The sequence below is a fragment of the Peromyscus californicus genome, unplaced genomic scaffold (genome assembly GCF_007827085.1).
Source record: "Peromyscus californicus insignis strain IS unplaced genomic scaffold, ASM782708v3 Scaffold_7__1_contigs__length_154581171, whole genome shotgun sequence".
Taxonomy (NCBI): domain Eukaryota; kingdom Metazoa; phylum Chordata; class Mammalia; order Rodentia; family Cricetidae; genus Peromyscus; species Peromyscus californicus.
In genome coordinates this window covers 50,677,158-50,693,543 of record NW_026294595.1, presented here as the reverse complement: position 1 = coordinate 50,693,543, position 16,386 = coordinate 50,677,158, and the positions used below count along the sequence as shown (strand labels likewise).

The following is a 16,386-nucleotide window of genomic DNA, read 5'->3' as shown; positions in this document are numbered from 1 at the left end:
AGGAAACACCAGATTTTCCCTGTTTTACGTAAGGTCACTTTAGATGGTAAACCTAGGATGATCACTTACTTAGAAATTGGTATGCTATTATATTAATTCCAAATTGCTAATAAAAACGGATTCATCTCGGAATTATCTAAAGTTTGTGCTGATTGCGTCTCTGGCAGCAGGAGGAGGGGGCTATCAGTTGCCACCTTAACACACAGAGCGTGCTCCTCAAAACTTCTTGAACATCTTTATAATGTTTTAGGATGCAGTTTGTGGTTGGTGGGGGGCTGTTACTGCTGTGAGAAACGTTTCTCATTTAGAAAGAGGGATTATCCACTCATGAACTAGGTAATACCTAAGAGAGAACTGACCGTGAGAGAAGAGGCTGATTTAAGAACAGGTTGTTATTTAATGAATTTGGTGAAAATTTTAATGAATCAAGTTTTTTTCTCAGTGCTTCCTATGTGCTAGATGTTAGGGACACAGGAATGTGTAAAGACATGCATGGTCTTTGCTTTTGTGACATTTAAAGTCTGTGAAAGGAGTCAGGCATAAGGCAGTCATTTCAAGGCATTGGGATAAACAAACAAACGGGGAAAAGCAGACTGAAGGGAAGGATCATGATTTTATCTGAGGAAGAATCATGCCTAACTGTGTGATTAAAGAAACCTCACCTGATGAAATGATTCCTGAACCATATGGTTGAGTTTGGAGAATGGGTAAGTGCTAATTATGTGGGTAGTACAAACGGCAGAGAAAATGTTAGTGTGAACTACATGTGTAAAGGGGCTAAGGAACTGTAGGCCAGCACGTGTGCTTACGTAAAAGGAACCAGTCGGAGGCTGGTGGAATGCCATTTTTAAAAATCACTTTTTTCTTTCCTAGGTTTCCTTATACTCCACCAAAAGCTATATTCTGCCTTGGTTAGGTGATTACTGTGTGCTGGCTGTGATTAGAGCGTAAGGACTCTACTGATATTGCCACTTTACAGACGATAAAGTGAAGCATAAAAAGTTAAGTTCAAGTTGGTAAGTCATACCCTGTTATGATTCTCCCTTATGCTCAAGCATGACCACAGGCTAGAAAGGACCTCTGGTTCCAGTGTGACTCCTTAAGCTATCCCTGAGAACCTCTGAAGTTTCTAGAGAATCTGGGTGCAAGTGAGTCCTTTGCAGACACTGGGCCTCCTCCTCTTGTCCACTAGATGGAGGTGGATTGTGGATCCCTGAAGAGAACCACAGGGCATCACTGCAGCTGTAACATCTGTGGATCTTATTTTACTCTTGTCTGACACTAAAAAATAGAATGGTAACATAAATATTTGGAGCTGGCCTACCTTTAGAGTGAAACACCTCTCCCACCTCCTCTCCATTGCGTTTCCCCCTGGTGGACATGGAAGAGAGTATGAACATTTATTTGGTCATTTAGTATGTAAATAAGTCCAGGTTTGCAGTGTTCCATTTCAATCTGAACCGTGGTTAGTTGTAACACTGAATTTTCTTTTCTTTTCTTTTTTCTTTCTTTTTTTTTCAGAGGCCTTGCTGGAGGTGGAAGAAGATAGAAAATGGATTCTTATTTTTCAGCAGAGAACTCAACTCTTGCCATTAATGTAAATGAGACTTTGTCTGCAACAGTAACTCATGGATTTAATTCCACCAATGACCCACCTTCAATGTCAATAACGAGACTCTTCCCAGCCTTGCTAGAATGCTTTGGCATAGTCCTTTGTGGCTACATAGCAGGGAGGGCCAATATCATAACCTCAACACAGGCCAAAGGACTGGGGAATTTCGTCTCCAGATTTGCCCTTCCAGCTTTATTGTTCAAAAATATGGTTGTACTTAATTTTTCCAATGTGGATTGGGCTTTCCTATACAGTATCTTAATTGGCAAAGCCTCTGTGTTTTTCATTGTATGTGTATTAACCTTGTTGGTTGCCAGTCCCGAGAGTCGATTTAGCAAAGCTGGACTGTTCCCTATTTTTGCTACACAAAGTAATGACTTTGCATTGGGATATCCTATAGGTAAGTTATTTTTATTCTTCTATTTAAAAAAAATTCAAGCGTTTTATGTGGTAATATAAGCTTTTGATTTATGTAAGCATTTGTTAGTGACATTCTTATTCTTGTCTCTAGGAAATCATTCATTATTTGTTTACTTGAATTTTTTTTCACGCAATATATTCTGATCACAATTTTCCCCTGCTCCAACTCCTCCTGGACCCTCCCTACCAACTCATCGTTTTTTTTTTCTTAAAGCTATGTGAAATTAGAATATTTTTTCTTTACTTTCAGAGTTTTAAGGATCACTTATTTGCCTAAAATAAATGGCCATATTCTAAAACCTAAGGGGATAATCTTTCTAATAGTATTCTATTTCTTCTCAATCATCTCATATAAAGAAATCTAATTGCTAGAAGGGATCATATTCTGATTTAAATTATGTTTAAAAAGTTCTTATGTCCCTGTGAAAGTACTCGTCATCTCATGCCTGCAGTGGGGATTTATGGCATTAATAGCTTTCCCACACCATCCTTGTTCTTATGCTCTAGAATATTTAGATGATTTTACATCGGAATGTGTTTATGAGCTTGTTATTTGAATTCTCAGTGTGTTTAAGTTGAAGTGAAATTCTTGTTTAAGGACAGCAGTGGTAAGGAAACTATTGCTCCTGCAGTTTTATACACAGCCCCATTTTACATTTGCTGGTAAAACAAGAAACACACTAATTTGGAATGCTGTGGTTTCTTGAGAGGAAATATATTTTGTTTTTCAGAATATACCACCATTCCTAGAAACTACTTTTTAATATTTAAAAATGCAAGTTGTGTGTATTTTAACCACACACCACATCATGGGGACTGTTGTGTCTGTGCCTCTTCATTCACTTATTGGAAAGTGCTACATGCCAGTGCTGGGAAGAGACTTGTGAACCAAGTTCCCAAAAATACTGAGTTCATATTTTAATGAAGAAATAAAGTTATGATTGAAACTAAGATCATATCAAACCTTGTCAGAAGAGTAAGGGCCGGATGTGAGGAGACAGTCCTGTGGCAGAGTGGTGGGTTAAGGCTTCTCTGATGCTGTATCTTTAGAGCAGAGATTCAGTGGAACATTAAATTGTACAATGGAAACCTGCCAGGAACTCTCAGGCCTCAGTCATTTTATCCCATCCTCTTCCCCACAAGCCATTTACCCACTGGCACCAAAAAGATTGTGGAGGGCCACACTTTTCACCTTTCCTTACTTTAGCCGTGGAAAACTACCAAAGAAATCAAATCACTCAGAGTAGAGCAGGAGAGTGGAGAGGGGTCAGCAAGGCTCCTAGCTGAGCGGTCTGTAAAGAGACCGTCTGTAGGTATTCTTTACAGTTACTAAACTTTAAGGTGACATTACGCAGCAGAAGTTAGTGTTTGTCCATGTCCTTAAGAGACCTGAGAATGTAGTCTGGTCACGGATTTGTAGGATAAAGACTCCAGAAGTGTCTTTGTCACCATAGTGTTAAGTATTAAATAAATATTGTTTTTATTTTAGACACCAACTAGATATATATAGTGTCAGACTTTTATAGACTAGTGAGCTCATAAAGAGAACTAACATTTGTAACTCTATAGTTTACAGGGGACTTTATTATTTCAATAGGGCAGATATTATCACTTTCAAATAAGGAGACAGGGTTACAGGATTGTTTTAACCTGGGTCACGCAGCTGCCATGTGCCTGAGACCCAGCTCTAGGCTTTCTGGTTCTAAATCCCAGGCACTCTCTGATGCCACACGGTTACATAACAGGTAAGTAAGTCTGTTTCAGAAGACCTGACCACCCTCTGTAAGTTAGCAGTTTCAGAACAGAATCAGATGCTTTCCTCTTTAAATTATGTGTGGGGGGGGGGGGGGGCGGGGGGCGGGGCTAGAGAGGTGGCTTAGTAAGAGTGTGCTGATAAAGCAAGAGACCGGAGTTCAAACCCCCAGCATCCACGTAAAGACCAGGCGTGAGGGCTTTAGCTTCCTGAGGCCCCCCTTTGCCTTGTGAAAGGTCTTCCACTTTGTGTGCTTGCTTTATGCGTGTGTTTCCTCACCCTTAATAAAAGCCATTTTTTTACCAGCTTGAAGAAGAAAAAAAAAGTCAGACAGGCCTTTCCTACCTCTAACCCCAGTGCTGGGAGGTAGGGACAGCTGGACCCTAGAACTCACTGGCCAGTCAGCCTAACTGAAACGAGCTTTGGGTTCAGTGAGAGAGCCGCCTCTAAAATACAGTGGCGAGAGATGGAGAAAGACAGACCTCCTCCTCTGTCTCTGGATGCACACAGAGATGCATGAACCCACACAAGGGGGAGAAAGAGCAGATACGGAAAACAGCTATTGGATGAATTACTTTTCCTACTAAGATACTTTCCAAATTATTATATACACACACACACACATATATACCCAGCCATTTCATCACTGTTTTTCTTACATCCACATTATGTCAGTAAATGTGGTAATAATCAAGCTCCTTAGTGGTATAGCAACCTGAATTTCCTTGATGAATGTGTTGTGCAATTTGGGGTTATAATTTCTGTTGTTTGTTTACTCACAGACAATAACTCTTGTAATACCAGGCTGTAGACTATAGCTTTATTAGAAACCGGTCCTATAGACAGCTTTCTCATCTGCTTGTAAAATGGAAGATGTGTACAGAACATTATGTCATGTGTCTGCTCCCTAGTGGGTTACTCCTTAGTGCAGTATCCATCTGTCCTCCGCTCTTGTGCGTGGTGAGCAGAGAAGACAGTCTCTGGGAAGACCTTTCTTTTGGGTTTTCACAACTTCTCCTAGGAATTCCCACTGTCGTTCAGAGAGAAGTGTTGATAATGAATTAGAAGAAACATCCTTCTTAGGGCTGCATGTGCTCCTCATCTGCCCAGTTTACAGGTGACTTGGGAAATGCTGGCAAGGAGAGAAGACAGATAAGTTAGCGAATGAAGAAGAAGATGGCTATGGATCTTTTCTGTATACTATGGCTATGGTATATAGAAAATAAATCATGTTATATTACTATGTAGTTTTTACATTAAAGTCAAGTGAATTACAGACTAAAAAGAGTCTCCTGTCTTTTAGGACAATTCTTTTCAAAGGTGCTTTTATAAAATCCAGGTGTGAGAAGAAAGCAAGAGTCTGTCTACCAAGGTGACATGCCGATTCCAGCAGATCAGAATGGCTCCCTGCCTCTGTCATTAAAAGATACTAATAGGGCATAGTTAAGTCCTATAATTTATTCTTCAAACAATGCTGATAGCATAAGTGCCCTGACTAATCATAATTATGCTCCAGTGCTTGAGCTGTAAACACAATGGAGATGAAGCCATTTAACTATGTGCCATTAAATAATGGAATGGTCTTGTCAGGGTCTGTGTGTTATTCGCTAGAGATTGAAACCCTGCAGGAATCAAAATAGGAGTCACAGCGGGTGGCTAATTTTATCTTAGTTCTTCCAAGCTATATAATAACTCCTCATAATGGGATTCCCCCTCCCTCTAAGAGCCTTATTTATAATCATTAATTAATTAGGACTTAATAGTTGATGTAGTGATTATAAATCTAATTTTAGTTGCTAGAGGTCACTGTATTCGTGTGTATTTTCCTTTCCAGTTTGAAAGGCTGTCTTCAGGTTGCAAACTGCCAGTTTATAAAGAGGGACTGTTAAGTAATTATGGAAGTGAGTGGCAAAAGAGACTGAAATCCGCATGTTGAACCCCTTTCTACTGGTAATTCACTAAGTATTTGTTTAATCACGGCTATTTGCTCTCCCACTAGACACAACGCCTTTTGCCCTTATGCACTCGTTCAGCTGAGTTAAAAGTCTCCAATTGTAACCTGCTTTATAAATATTCACAATGTGTGAAAAGGAAAAAAACATGAAATTTCAGTCAGATAGGAAGGAGGACTAAGTTCAAGAGAGCTATTGTACAACATAGCGATACAGTTAATAACAATGTAAGTATTCACGTCATTAAAAAGTACATAAGAAAATATGTATACTGGTGAGCTTAATTTAACCATTCTAAAACATATAAATTTCAAAATAACATGCATATAACACGTGTGATTTTTTTATTGGCCAATTTAAAATAAATTGTTAATCCTGTTATTCAGGAGGCCTAAGCAGGAGGGCTGCTGGGAGTTCAAAGCCAGCCTAGGTCACAGTGTGAGATTCTGTATCAAAAACCAAAATGAGGGTCTAGGGTGGTAGCTCAGTTCGTGAAGAGCTTGATTTGTAAGCACGAGCCCCGTGTGGACTTAAAATCCCAGTGCTGGGGGCGGCAGAGAGAAAAGATGCCTGGAGTTTGTTGGTAGCCAGTCTAGTTCAATCGGTGAGCTCAGGTCCCATGAGAGGCCGTTCAAAGAGTAAGGTAGGGAGTGCTTGAGAAAGACATTCGGCATCACCTCCGGCCTCCATACACAAGTGCACACACACACATGAATATGTACACACATGCATCAGAAACGGCTAGTTAAAGTGGTAATTTTAAAAATAAAATATAGATCCAAGAAAGCTACATTAACCAATAGCAGATATAAATTGTGGTATGATACAAAATACATTTTTACTGTATCTGAAACCCTTAGCATTAGTTGATGAAGTAGTTCATTCTGTCCATCAGATTTGGTCAGTACTGTGTTGGGTGGGGTCTGTGGATTCCAGAATGATTCCTTCAGGGAACTTAGAATTTCTTGAGGTGGCATTGCTGTAAGACAGAGTATCACAGTAGTCCAGAGAGGATGAGATTTAAGGACGTAGGTTGGAGACTTGGTAGAATGAGTCCAGAGACTGGCCTTAGATATTAGGCAGGTTTGAGAAAGGAACAAATTCAAGAAGTCAGAGAGTGAAGTCACGATCAGCAAGTGGAGCTTGTGGTTCTGAATGTGGTGTTTGTCTGCCGTAGCGGTGATACGGATCGGGCAGAGGGAGTCTTTGCTTTATAGCGTAGTAAAAGATGTCATGAATAAATAGGAGGACAATCATGGGGACTGGCTGTGCTCATTAAAAGAAAGCCACAAGAGCTGTTCCAGTAAGTGGTGGAAATGGTAGAAAAATATTAATTTTTGAAAGTTTTGACTCTGCGTAGTTGTGATTTAGATGGTACTCTTTGGAGTTGATGGTATGGATGGAAGGAGTGGTGGAGAAAACACAGGAGACTGGTTAGTGGACACACCAAATAACCTAATTTCCAGACTTTTAACTAATAGGAGTAAGCATCGAGAGGAGAGGATACAAAAGCCCCTGTAGAGGAAGGAAGGAAGGAAGGACAGTAGTCATCCACATTTGACAGGAGCACGTGTCTTTTCTGACTCCTATAAATAGTAGGCCACGGACTCCCAGCAGCAGTTAGTTCTTGCCTCAACATCCTGAGTGATGAGATTCTCAATTATGCATACATATTGTATATGTATATATACATACATATATATATATATATATATATATATAATGTTGTCTGATCCATATCTACCTATGATGAGGTTTAATGGATAAAGTTGGTACACTGAGAGCTTGACAATAGCTGGAAGACAGAAGAGTAAGACACTGTAAAAATGATGGGGTGGAAGTCCTTCCAAGCTGTCCCTCTGCACTATGTTTACTGTTCTCGTTACCCGTGGATAACTGGGCACCTAGGAAGCCAAAGGAAGGATGGGGTGCTGCTGTATTTTGTCTGACGACTGCCTAGCAATAGCAATGGAAAGCTGCTGCTCAGACTTGCACTGAATTCTTGAGAAAGAGAGGGAGGGAGAGACAGACTTCATTATGTGGTGGTGATCAATGATGTACCAGGAATGGATATTTCTAGACACAAGTGATCAATTGGTATAAGGGGCTTTGAGGAGAGTGTGGAGTTGGAGATGAAGGTTGCCACAGAAAACACTTTTGTATTGCCTTGTGGCCACTTAGGAAAAATTCTTAAAAACCAGGCTGAAAATGCAAGACATTCCCTAAATATATACTCCATTTAAGGAACTGAAGTGGTAGGCAGGAATGGATACCTTTTCCTAGAGATCAAATACCTAAGAAGTGTAGCTGCCTAAGAATGATTACCAAGATGGGCTTTTACTTAAGCGAGTAAAGCAGGAGGAAACATGGAAGCCATAGAGCCCGCACATCTAATTTGGAAATCAGTGAAGAGAACTGATCAAGTTTTATGCAATTAAATGCTTTTAATCTCTGCTCTATTTTGGAGATATTACAGACCTATGTGTGTGCTTAACTGGGAGAGAAATGATTTGAATCTTATAAAAGTAAGAGTAGCTAATGAGATCAAGGTGAAGTTCTGAGGTTATATAACCTGTTACATAACTTAACGGGACACGTGCCTGACATTAACTGAACTTAGGAATCCCGAGTAGGTAAACAAATGTATTTTCCTGTCTGGATCACTTTATCTTAGTGTAAATGTAACTCAATCTACATTCTTTTCACATGATTGCCTCTCTCTTTGGAGTGATTGTGGCAGTTCATTTTATTTCTCAACTTCCATTATGAATGAGCTTTTGTATACTTCCAGTTGGATAGGTTCAAGTTCTGTGTCCAAAACGAGCCCAAAGATCAAGTTGTGTATTTGGCGGCTTTAAGTTGCCTTGTTCCACCCCAGGTCAGTTCCCCAGTCTTCACCTTCTAGAACTGCTAGAAGCGTGATCCCACCCACTTACCCCACCAAGGGAAGGTCTTCTGTAGCGTTAGCTTCTCAAGCCATCGTGTCTTCTAAGCTCTCGAAAAGCCCCTTCCATCACCCACAAAATAGAACGTGTGTGCTCTGTAATGCGCCATTTCTTGTTAACTTCACGGCATGTTTTTTTTGTTTTGTTTTGTTTTATTCAGCTTCATTCTTCAGTAAGTAACAGGCTCTTTGGGGGCACGCTTAGGAAAAGTGATTGCTTTATTTTCTTAAGAAAGTGTAGTTACAGCCGGGGCGGCAGTGGCGTACACCTTTAATCCCAGCACTCGGGATCTCTGTGAGTTCAAGGCCAGCCTGGTCTACAGAGCGAGATCCAGGACAGGCACCAAAACTACACAGAGAAACTCTGTCTTGGAAAACCAAAAAAAAAAAAAAAAAAAAGCATCCATTGCTTTCATTTCCTCATAGCCTATGTGCCCCCTAAGCAAGGGTTGGGATGACTGGTGCCCTCTTCCTCATAGTTACCTGATGCTATTATGACGTTACTCGCTGCTTCCTTGCTGACAGCTGTTAAAGTTGATGTTTTCTGGCTCAGTCACTCCTCTCCATTCTAGTCATTTCCTCCCATCCACTGCAGACTTCAATGGCTGACTCTCACCTTCTTTTCCACTTGACTTAGCATCCTCCTCAGCTACCCACTGAGTTCTCTGCTCTTTCAGTTCCGTGGCCTCCTCATCTCCAGGGAATCCTCTCCTCCCTGTCAGCTGACAGTCACATGGCCACATCCTAGACCACATCTGGAAAATATAAACTCGATAGCTCACAGTCTGACCAGAACTTAATTTGTAAGTGCCTCTGGTCCTGACCTGCTTCCTGTCAGCTGTCTCTCGTCTCTACATCTTTCCCTGTGGAGTGTGGACTCCATCAGGGCAATGCTGTTGAGTTCCTGACTCTACCCTCCCCGATCTGCTGCCATCTGACCTCACCAGTGAAGATGCTTGCTCCATGAGCTCAAGCAAATATCTTGTTGCTATCATTACTTATACAGATTTATACTTTGAATTGCTCCTTTAAAAATTTTACAGCTCTGCCCTCTTCTTAGAGATTCATTTTTAAGCACCTGTATGGGAAAATAGGTAGTTTTTTTTTATAAAAAATAATTTAAAGTTGATTGTTATTTTGTAAACTGGATGGTACTTAATATAGTAAGTTTTTCTTCCTTGTCAGTTTTATTACTAAAATTTGCCTTTCTAAAAATAAGTGAATGGGGTTATGCATCACTATTTAGACTAATTTTCAATGGTATAAACAAGCACAGAAAACGTTATACACATATTTGTATAATTCTGTGGAAATATTTTTAAATCAGTATTCTTGTTTTACAGTTGAAGCTCTGTATGAAACTACATACCCAGAATATCTCCAGTACATTTATTTGGTGGCACCAATATCTCTTATGATGTTAAACCCTATAGGGTTTATCTTCTGTGAAATCCAGAAGTCGAAAGACACTCAAAATGCTTCTCAAAATAAAGTAAAAATTGTGGGACTTGGATTTCTGCGTGTGTTACAGAATCCGATAGTATTTATGGTCTTCGTTGGCATTGCCTTCAATTTTATTCTTGATAAAAAGATCCCCGTGTACATGGAAAATTTCCTTGATGGACTCGCGAATTCCTTCTCTGGGTCAGCCCTGTTTTACCTCGGTCTGACAATGGTGGGGAAAATAAAGCGCCTGAAGAAGTCGGCATTCGTCGTGCTCACTCTTCTCATCACAGCTAAACTGTAAGTTTCGCTTATTTGATTTGGGCATTGTAGTTTGGGGAAAAAGCCTATTTAACCAGTTCATTGGGTTGTATTGCACCTATTTTTTCCTTTAAACATTAATTATTACTTATATGGTCGTGATTTTAAGGAAAACAGGCTATTTGTGTATTGTAAAAAAGTTATTTCCTATTTTTTTTTTTTTTAGAACTGAGGACCAAACCCAGGGCCTTGCGCTTGCTAGGCAAGTGCTCTACCACTGAGCTAAATCCCCAACCCCGAAAGTTATTTCCTTACTAAGGCATGCAGGTTATTTTTTCTACTTTATAGTCAGAATACAAAGATGATTGGTTTTACTTCAGGCTTTCTTTTTTCCATTTGACTTTTGTGTAAGGTTTACTTAATATTTTCAATGTCTGAGTAAAATCATACTTAGTTAATCAATTTTTATAGTTCTTGGCATCAAACTCAGGGCCTTGTACATGATAGGTAACTGTTCTATCACTGAGCTATACCACATCCCTAGATCATGTTTTTAAAATAAATTTTGCAAAATTTCTAAGTCCATTAACAATCATAAAGTAAAAGCATATTACTGTTTAAGAATAATAATTCTTAATATACACTATTTTTAAGAATTTTGGAAACTATTCAATGGCAGTGAGTTTGGTTGAATGTTCAAAATATAGGTAAGCCAATATAAACATTTTTAGATTATCCTTATTGGAACAGCATTGCAGTGGAAATGCTTTTTAGTTAATAGTCCTTCAGCTTAGTGGCTTGTGAGCCATGGAGTTAATTTTACTGCAATATTACCCAAAATACTTAGGGCATGCTTAAATGTGGAATTCAACTCTTATGTAAGAGTTAAATTCATGGGACCAGGACAATGTTATATGTTTATATTTCCAAAATAAATAAAAATAAATAATTCTGAAAAATATTTTTGGTGGTAATATGTTTTTCAAAATGTATGAGTATTTCCACCGTAGTGTTGTTTCAATAATGCTAATATTGTAATTTCAATGTTAGTTAAATTTTTTCAAGGTCTTTTATTCTTATTAGATATTTGATTTTTTTTTTTTAAATTAAAAAAATATGTCCCAGCATTGACTCTTCTTTCAGACAACCAGGGTTTGATTCCCAGGACCCACATGGTAGCCGACAACCGTCTGTAACTCCAATTCCAGGGAGATCTACCTCCCTCTTCTGGCCTCTGTGGGCACTGCATGCACATGATGCACGGGAATACAAGCAGGCACCACACCCCCACACACAAAATAAATACGTTCATGCATAAATGTGTAAAGGAATTGCAGTGCCTTAGCTGCATGAACTCTCTGTTACAACAACTAGCTAAGAGTGACTCCCGGCTGGGGAGGCGGTTCGGTATGCACAGCGCAAGTTGCACAAGCTGGAGAACATGAGTCTGGTTCCACAGCAGACATGTAAAAAGCCAGACGGTGCGTGTCTATAATTCCAGGGAGGGCGGAGACCGGAAGATTCCCTGGGGCTTCCTGGCCAGCCAGCCTCGCCCAAGTGGTGAACTGCAGGTTCAGTGGGCGGTCTTGTCTCAAAAGATAAGGTAGAGCGAGCAATGGAGGGAGACATCCACTGTCAGCCTTTGGCCTTGGATGTGTGCATGTACACACATTCACAACCCTAGTGTCCCTCCCTAGGCGCTGCTGTGACAGGGTGTCAGCTTGTTCATTCTGAAGGCGAGCCTGCTGGCTTGGTGACTGTGCTCTGTTCTTTCCGCAGAATTGTGAAGACTCTAATAATAGATTCCTCACCAGACCCGGCTTCCCTTTGTTTTTCCGGTTCCACGTGGGTGTTTCAGTTCCCTCGGCTGAATCTTTTTTTTTTTTTTTTAATTTACAAATACCAAAAACTAATGATTAAGATGCCTACTTTTCTAGTTTTTAGAATTTTATTGGGCTGCATTGTTACTATTAATTGAACCATTTAAACACTTAATCACAAAGTTCAGCTTTTTTTCCAAAAAGTTTAGAAATTTTCTTGAAAGAAGTGACTAAGATTTTCAACCTCTTTTTCATTTAACGTTTCAATTAACCAATAGAAGAAGCAAGAAAGCAGCTATAATTATAATGTTCACTTCTTTTTTTGCAAAAAATACTTGTAAAAATCTATTTTTCCCTTTATATTCCCTAATGTTTGAAATATTCCAGGATATTGATCTTAAAATGGCTCCTAGCTAAATTCCTGACTTTCAACAAAATGTCCAACAGAATAGAATATATGAAAATATAAATTCCTACTGCGCAGGAGGAAAGTAGTAACAAAATTTCAAATTCACCAGTGCAATTACTAGCAGGGACAGCCAGGCACTGATGTTAAGTCCAGTCTCCATCTCTTCTTTCTCCAGCCTGGTGCTGCCCCTTCTGTGCAGAGAGATGGTAGAACTGCTGGACAAGGGTACCAGTGTCGTGAACCACACCAGTCTGTCAAATTACGCCTTTCTCTATGGCGTCTTCCCTGTAGCCCCCGGGGTGGCGATCTTTGCGACGCAGTTCAACATGGAAGTAGAGATTGTATGTGTGCACTGTTTTTTTCTACGTCGGGGTGGTTTCTGTGGTGAAGAGAAAAATGAAGTCATAAAATGCAGAAAGCAACATTCTTTAAATGAGAATTTGAGCTTCCTAAGCTGTCACACTGTAAATAAAGAGATATTCTGTAACATTATGCAACCATAGTTATTTAATATGGGAACCTTATTCATCTATGCTGTTCTTTTATTTTTTTAAACCCATGCTTTTTTATTAGTCTTTGTTTTGTTTTGTTTCAAGTACTTTGCATCTATGCTTAGACTTAAGCTTTAAAGTTGTTTACAGAGGGGTAACTTTGGGAATTTTGAGGGGAAAAATTTTCGTTCACTGTAATTCAATCACCACAAGAAAATACTCCACAATAAACTAGATAAAATTGGTGAATTAATGGTGTGTATATATATATTGTATTAAGGAGTTCTGAAATGTAATATGAGGGACAGTCCCATTAATTAATCTATATCATGTTTGGTAATTATTTTCTGTTGGTTTCCCCCCATAGTTTATGAAGTAGCATGGAAGAAAATTGTCCATAGATTTAATTAGACCATTGGAAGGGCGCTCCTCCCAGAACCTAGAAGATAATTAACAACCTAATTTGTAGTATTTTTATATGTAAATATCATTTGAACCTAGATTAGAAAGGGGCCAATAGAGCATACTCTCAGAAAGGAGAAGTGTGGCATCAGATCGTATGCTGGATTCTCTAATGTCCTTACTGGTTTTCATTTTCATTTTAAAATGCATTAGTGTATTATGGGTATTTAAAATTTGAGCAATTGTTTAGGTAAGATTATGATTCCTTAATTTGATCTCATTTTTGCAGATAACGTCAGGGATGGTAATAAGTACATTTGTGTCTGCTCCAATCATGTATGTTTCTGCCTGGTTATTGACCTTTCCCACCATGGATGCTAAGCCATTGGCATATGCCATTCAGAATGTTAGTTTTGACATAAGTATTATCAGCCTGGTCTCCTTGGTAAGTATGTTTCTGTGTCAAATTGAATAGACACTACAAAATAAGTTTGACAATAACTACTAAGAGAAAACTTTTTTTTTAACTTTTTCTTAAAAAAACAAAGGAGAAAACTAAAGTCTATCTGAAAAAAATTGCAACATCAACTTCCTAATTAACTACGTCTGTCTTTCCAATCAGAAGTTTTGAGTTGTCTAGTGGGCAAGGTGTGTGACTTAGTCAAACTTGATTTGATTCCTTATCCTATATCAAGTTATCTATGTGTCTCTTTGAAGTTACTTAACCTCTCTTAAGCTTAGTTTTCTTAGCTATAAAGATAATCATTTTACCTAGTTCAATGAATTGTTTTAAGGTTTGAGATAATGAGATAAGCCTTCTATGAATAATGATCACCACACAAATACTAGCTATTCCAGAATCATAGGATCAACAAAGGTCTTTGGAATTAAGATTAACCATTTATTTAAATGAAACCAGATAACTTTTCAAATTTGATTCTGCCTGCTCAAATATGTAAGCTTTAACGAGAGTATCTGTATAAGTCAGATTGCCTGCTGAATTCAGTCAGAATTATTCTAGATTGGAAAAAGACAATGTTTATTCTTAAAGGGAATGGATATGAGAATGGGTATGTATATTAACAATAAATAAATGTATGATTAGTGTGATTTTTAGGAAATCCCAAAGGAGACAGGTTTTCTCTGTGTGCAGTCTTGGCTGTCCTGGAACTCATTGTAGATCAAGCTGGCCTTGAACTTACAGAGATCCACCTGCCTCTGCCTCCTAAGTGCTGGGATTAAAGGTGTGTGCCACCACCACCCAGCCTATCACATACTCTTAAAAAAAATCTGTGTTCCTTAATAAGAAGGTAATTTGGGGAGACAGAAAGTATCAATGTCTTTTGGCAATTAGGGACAAGAAGAAAATTAACCAGCATACTTTCCTGGGCAGTATGAAGGTAGAACAGAAACTCAGGTGGGGTGAGCTTAGCTTAGAACATGTACTTAGCATGCATGAGGCACTAGGTCCAATCCTAGTACTAGCCAGAAAAGAAGAAAGAAGAGGAGGAGAAGGAGAAACCTAATCCTTTTAAATACTAGGAATACAAGATTAATCTTGGTGTGGGAAGCATGTGTTGTTTGAAATAAGACCACCCGGAATTTAGATCCCTCAGGAGCTAGGGTCAGAAAAATCAGAAAGGAAAAAAATTTAGAAAAGTTCTTTCCTGGATAATTGACTGTGACTTTGTGTTCTAGCCCAGATGCTGAAGGTAGGCATACTTAGCATATGGCCCTTGTCAAACCCCTAGTTCTTAAAGAACTAATTTGTTAACCATGCATCTCCTCATGCCTTTATTTCACTTTGGATACAGTAATTTATATTAATAACGTTCTTTTTTTTTTTTTTGGTTTTTTCGAGACAGGGTTTCTCTGTGTAGCTTTGCGCCTTTCCTGGATCTCGCTCTGTAGACCAGGCTGGCCTCGAACTTACAGAGATCCGTCTGGCTCTGCCTCCCGAGTGCTGGGATCAAAGGCGTGCGCCACCACCGCCCAGCAATAACCTTCAATTTTAATGAAACCTTATAATTTCTTCTGGAATGAGGATAAAGAGACTTCTCTAAAAATACTAATCCTGGGGACCAGACATAGTGGCACACACCCGTTACTTAAGCATTGGGAGGCTCAGACAGGAGGATCTGGAGTTCAAGGCAGGTCTGAGTTATACAGTGAGATCCTGTCCTCAAAAACCAAGCGCTAGGATGTAGCTCAGTGGTTGGATGCTTGTCTAGTATATATGAGGCCCTGAGTTCAATCTAGCCCACAACAAAAAAGATTTCTAATATGCTGTTTAGTAAGTAATTATGAAGATTGAGAAACATAAATAGCTTGAACCTTTTATCTTCAAGATCTGGTCTCTGGCTGTTCTTCTCTTGAGTAAGAAATACAAGCAGCTTCCTCATATGCTTACAACCAATTTGCTCGTCGCTCAGGTCAGTAGATCTTTAAGTGGTGCTTTTCCTAGGGTCATTGTACTGTATGAGAGAAAGTTACTTTCTTAGGTTTTTTTTTTTCAGTTACAAAGTCCCAATATATTATTAGCAGATATAATCAATTATAATTTAATTACAACTAATTTATGCTTGCTATATTAAATGTTGCAATAGGTCTTAAACTTTAAGATTAATAATGGCAATTAATGACAACGTTACGTTTTTAAAATACAAACGATTGAATCATTAAAAATTGAACTCTCACCTGGGTGTGGTGACCCACACTTACAATTCTGAGCATTTAGGAGGTGGAAGCAGGAAGCCCGCTGTGAGTTTGAAATCAGCCTGTGTTACAGAGTAAGACTCCATCTTGAAGATGAAAACAATAATAAAAAGAGTGCTCACGTGACCTTACTTTACAGTTAGGTCTTGGCATAGTGTCATTAA

General features: G+C 39.0%; 1 protein-coding gene across 2 annotated transcripts in view; it reads left to right on the top strand.

Annotated features, from left to right (window-relative positions):
* The window catches only part of Gpr155 (G protein-coupled receptor 155), a 42,136-nt gene that overhangs the window by 3,017 nt on the left and 22,733 nt on the right, over positions 1-16,386 (top strand). The window contains exons 2-7 of one of the 2 annotated variants that reach the window (XM_052725988.1): positions 874-1,001; positions 1,522-2,012; positions 10,025-10,424; positions 12,790-12,955; positions 13,797-13,952; positions 15,856-15,939. In XM_052725988.1, coding sequence (XP_052581948.1) covers positions 1,553-2,012; positions 10,025-10,424; positions 12,790-12,955; positions 13,797-13,952; positions 15,856-15,939 — 1,266 coding nt within the window. In that variant the 5' untranslated portion in view covers positions 874-1,001; positions 1,522-1,552. Of the gene's footprint in view, positions 1-873; positions 1,017-1,521; positions 2,013-10,024; positions 10,425-12,789; positions 12,956-13,796; positions 13,953-15,855; positions 15,940-16,386 lie in introns of both variants that reach the window. The other variant, XM_052725987.1, reaches the window with a different exon arrangement.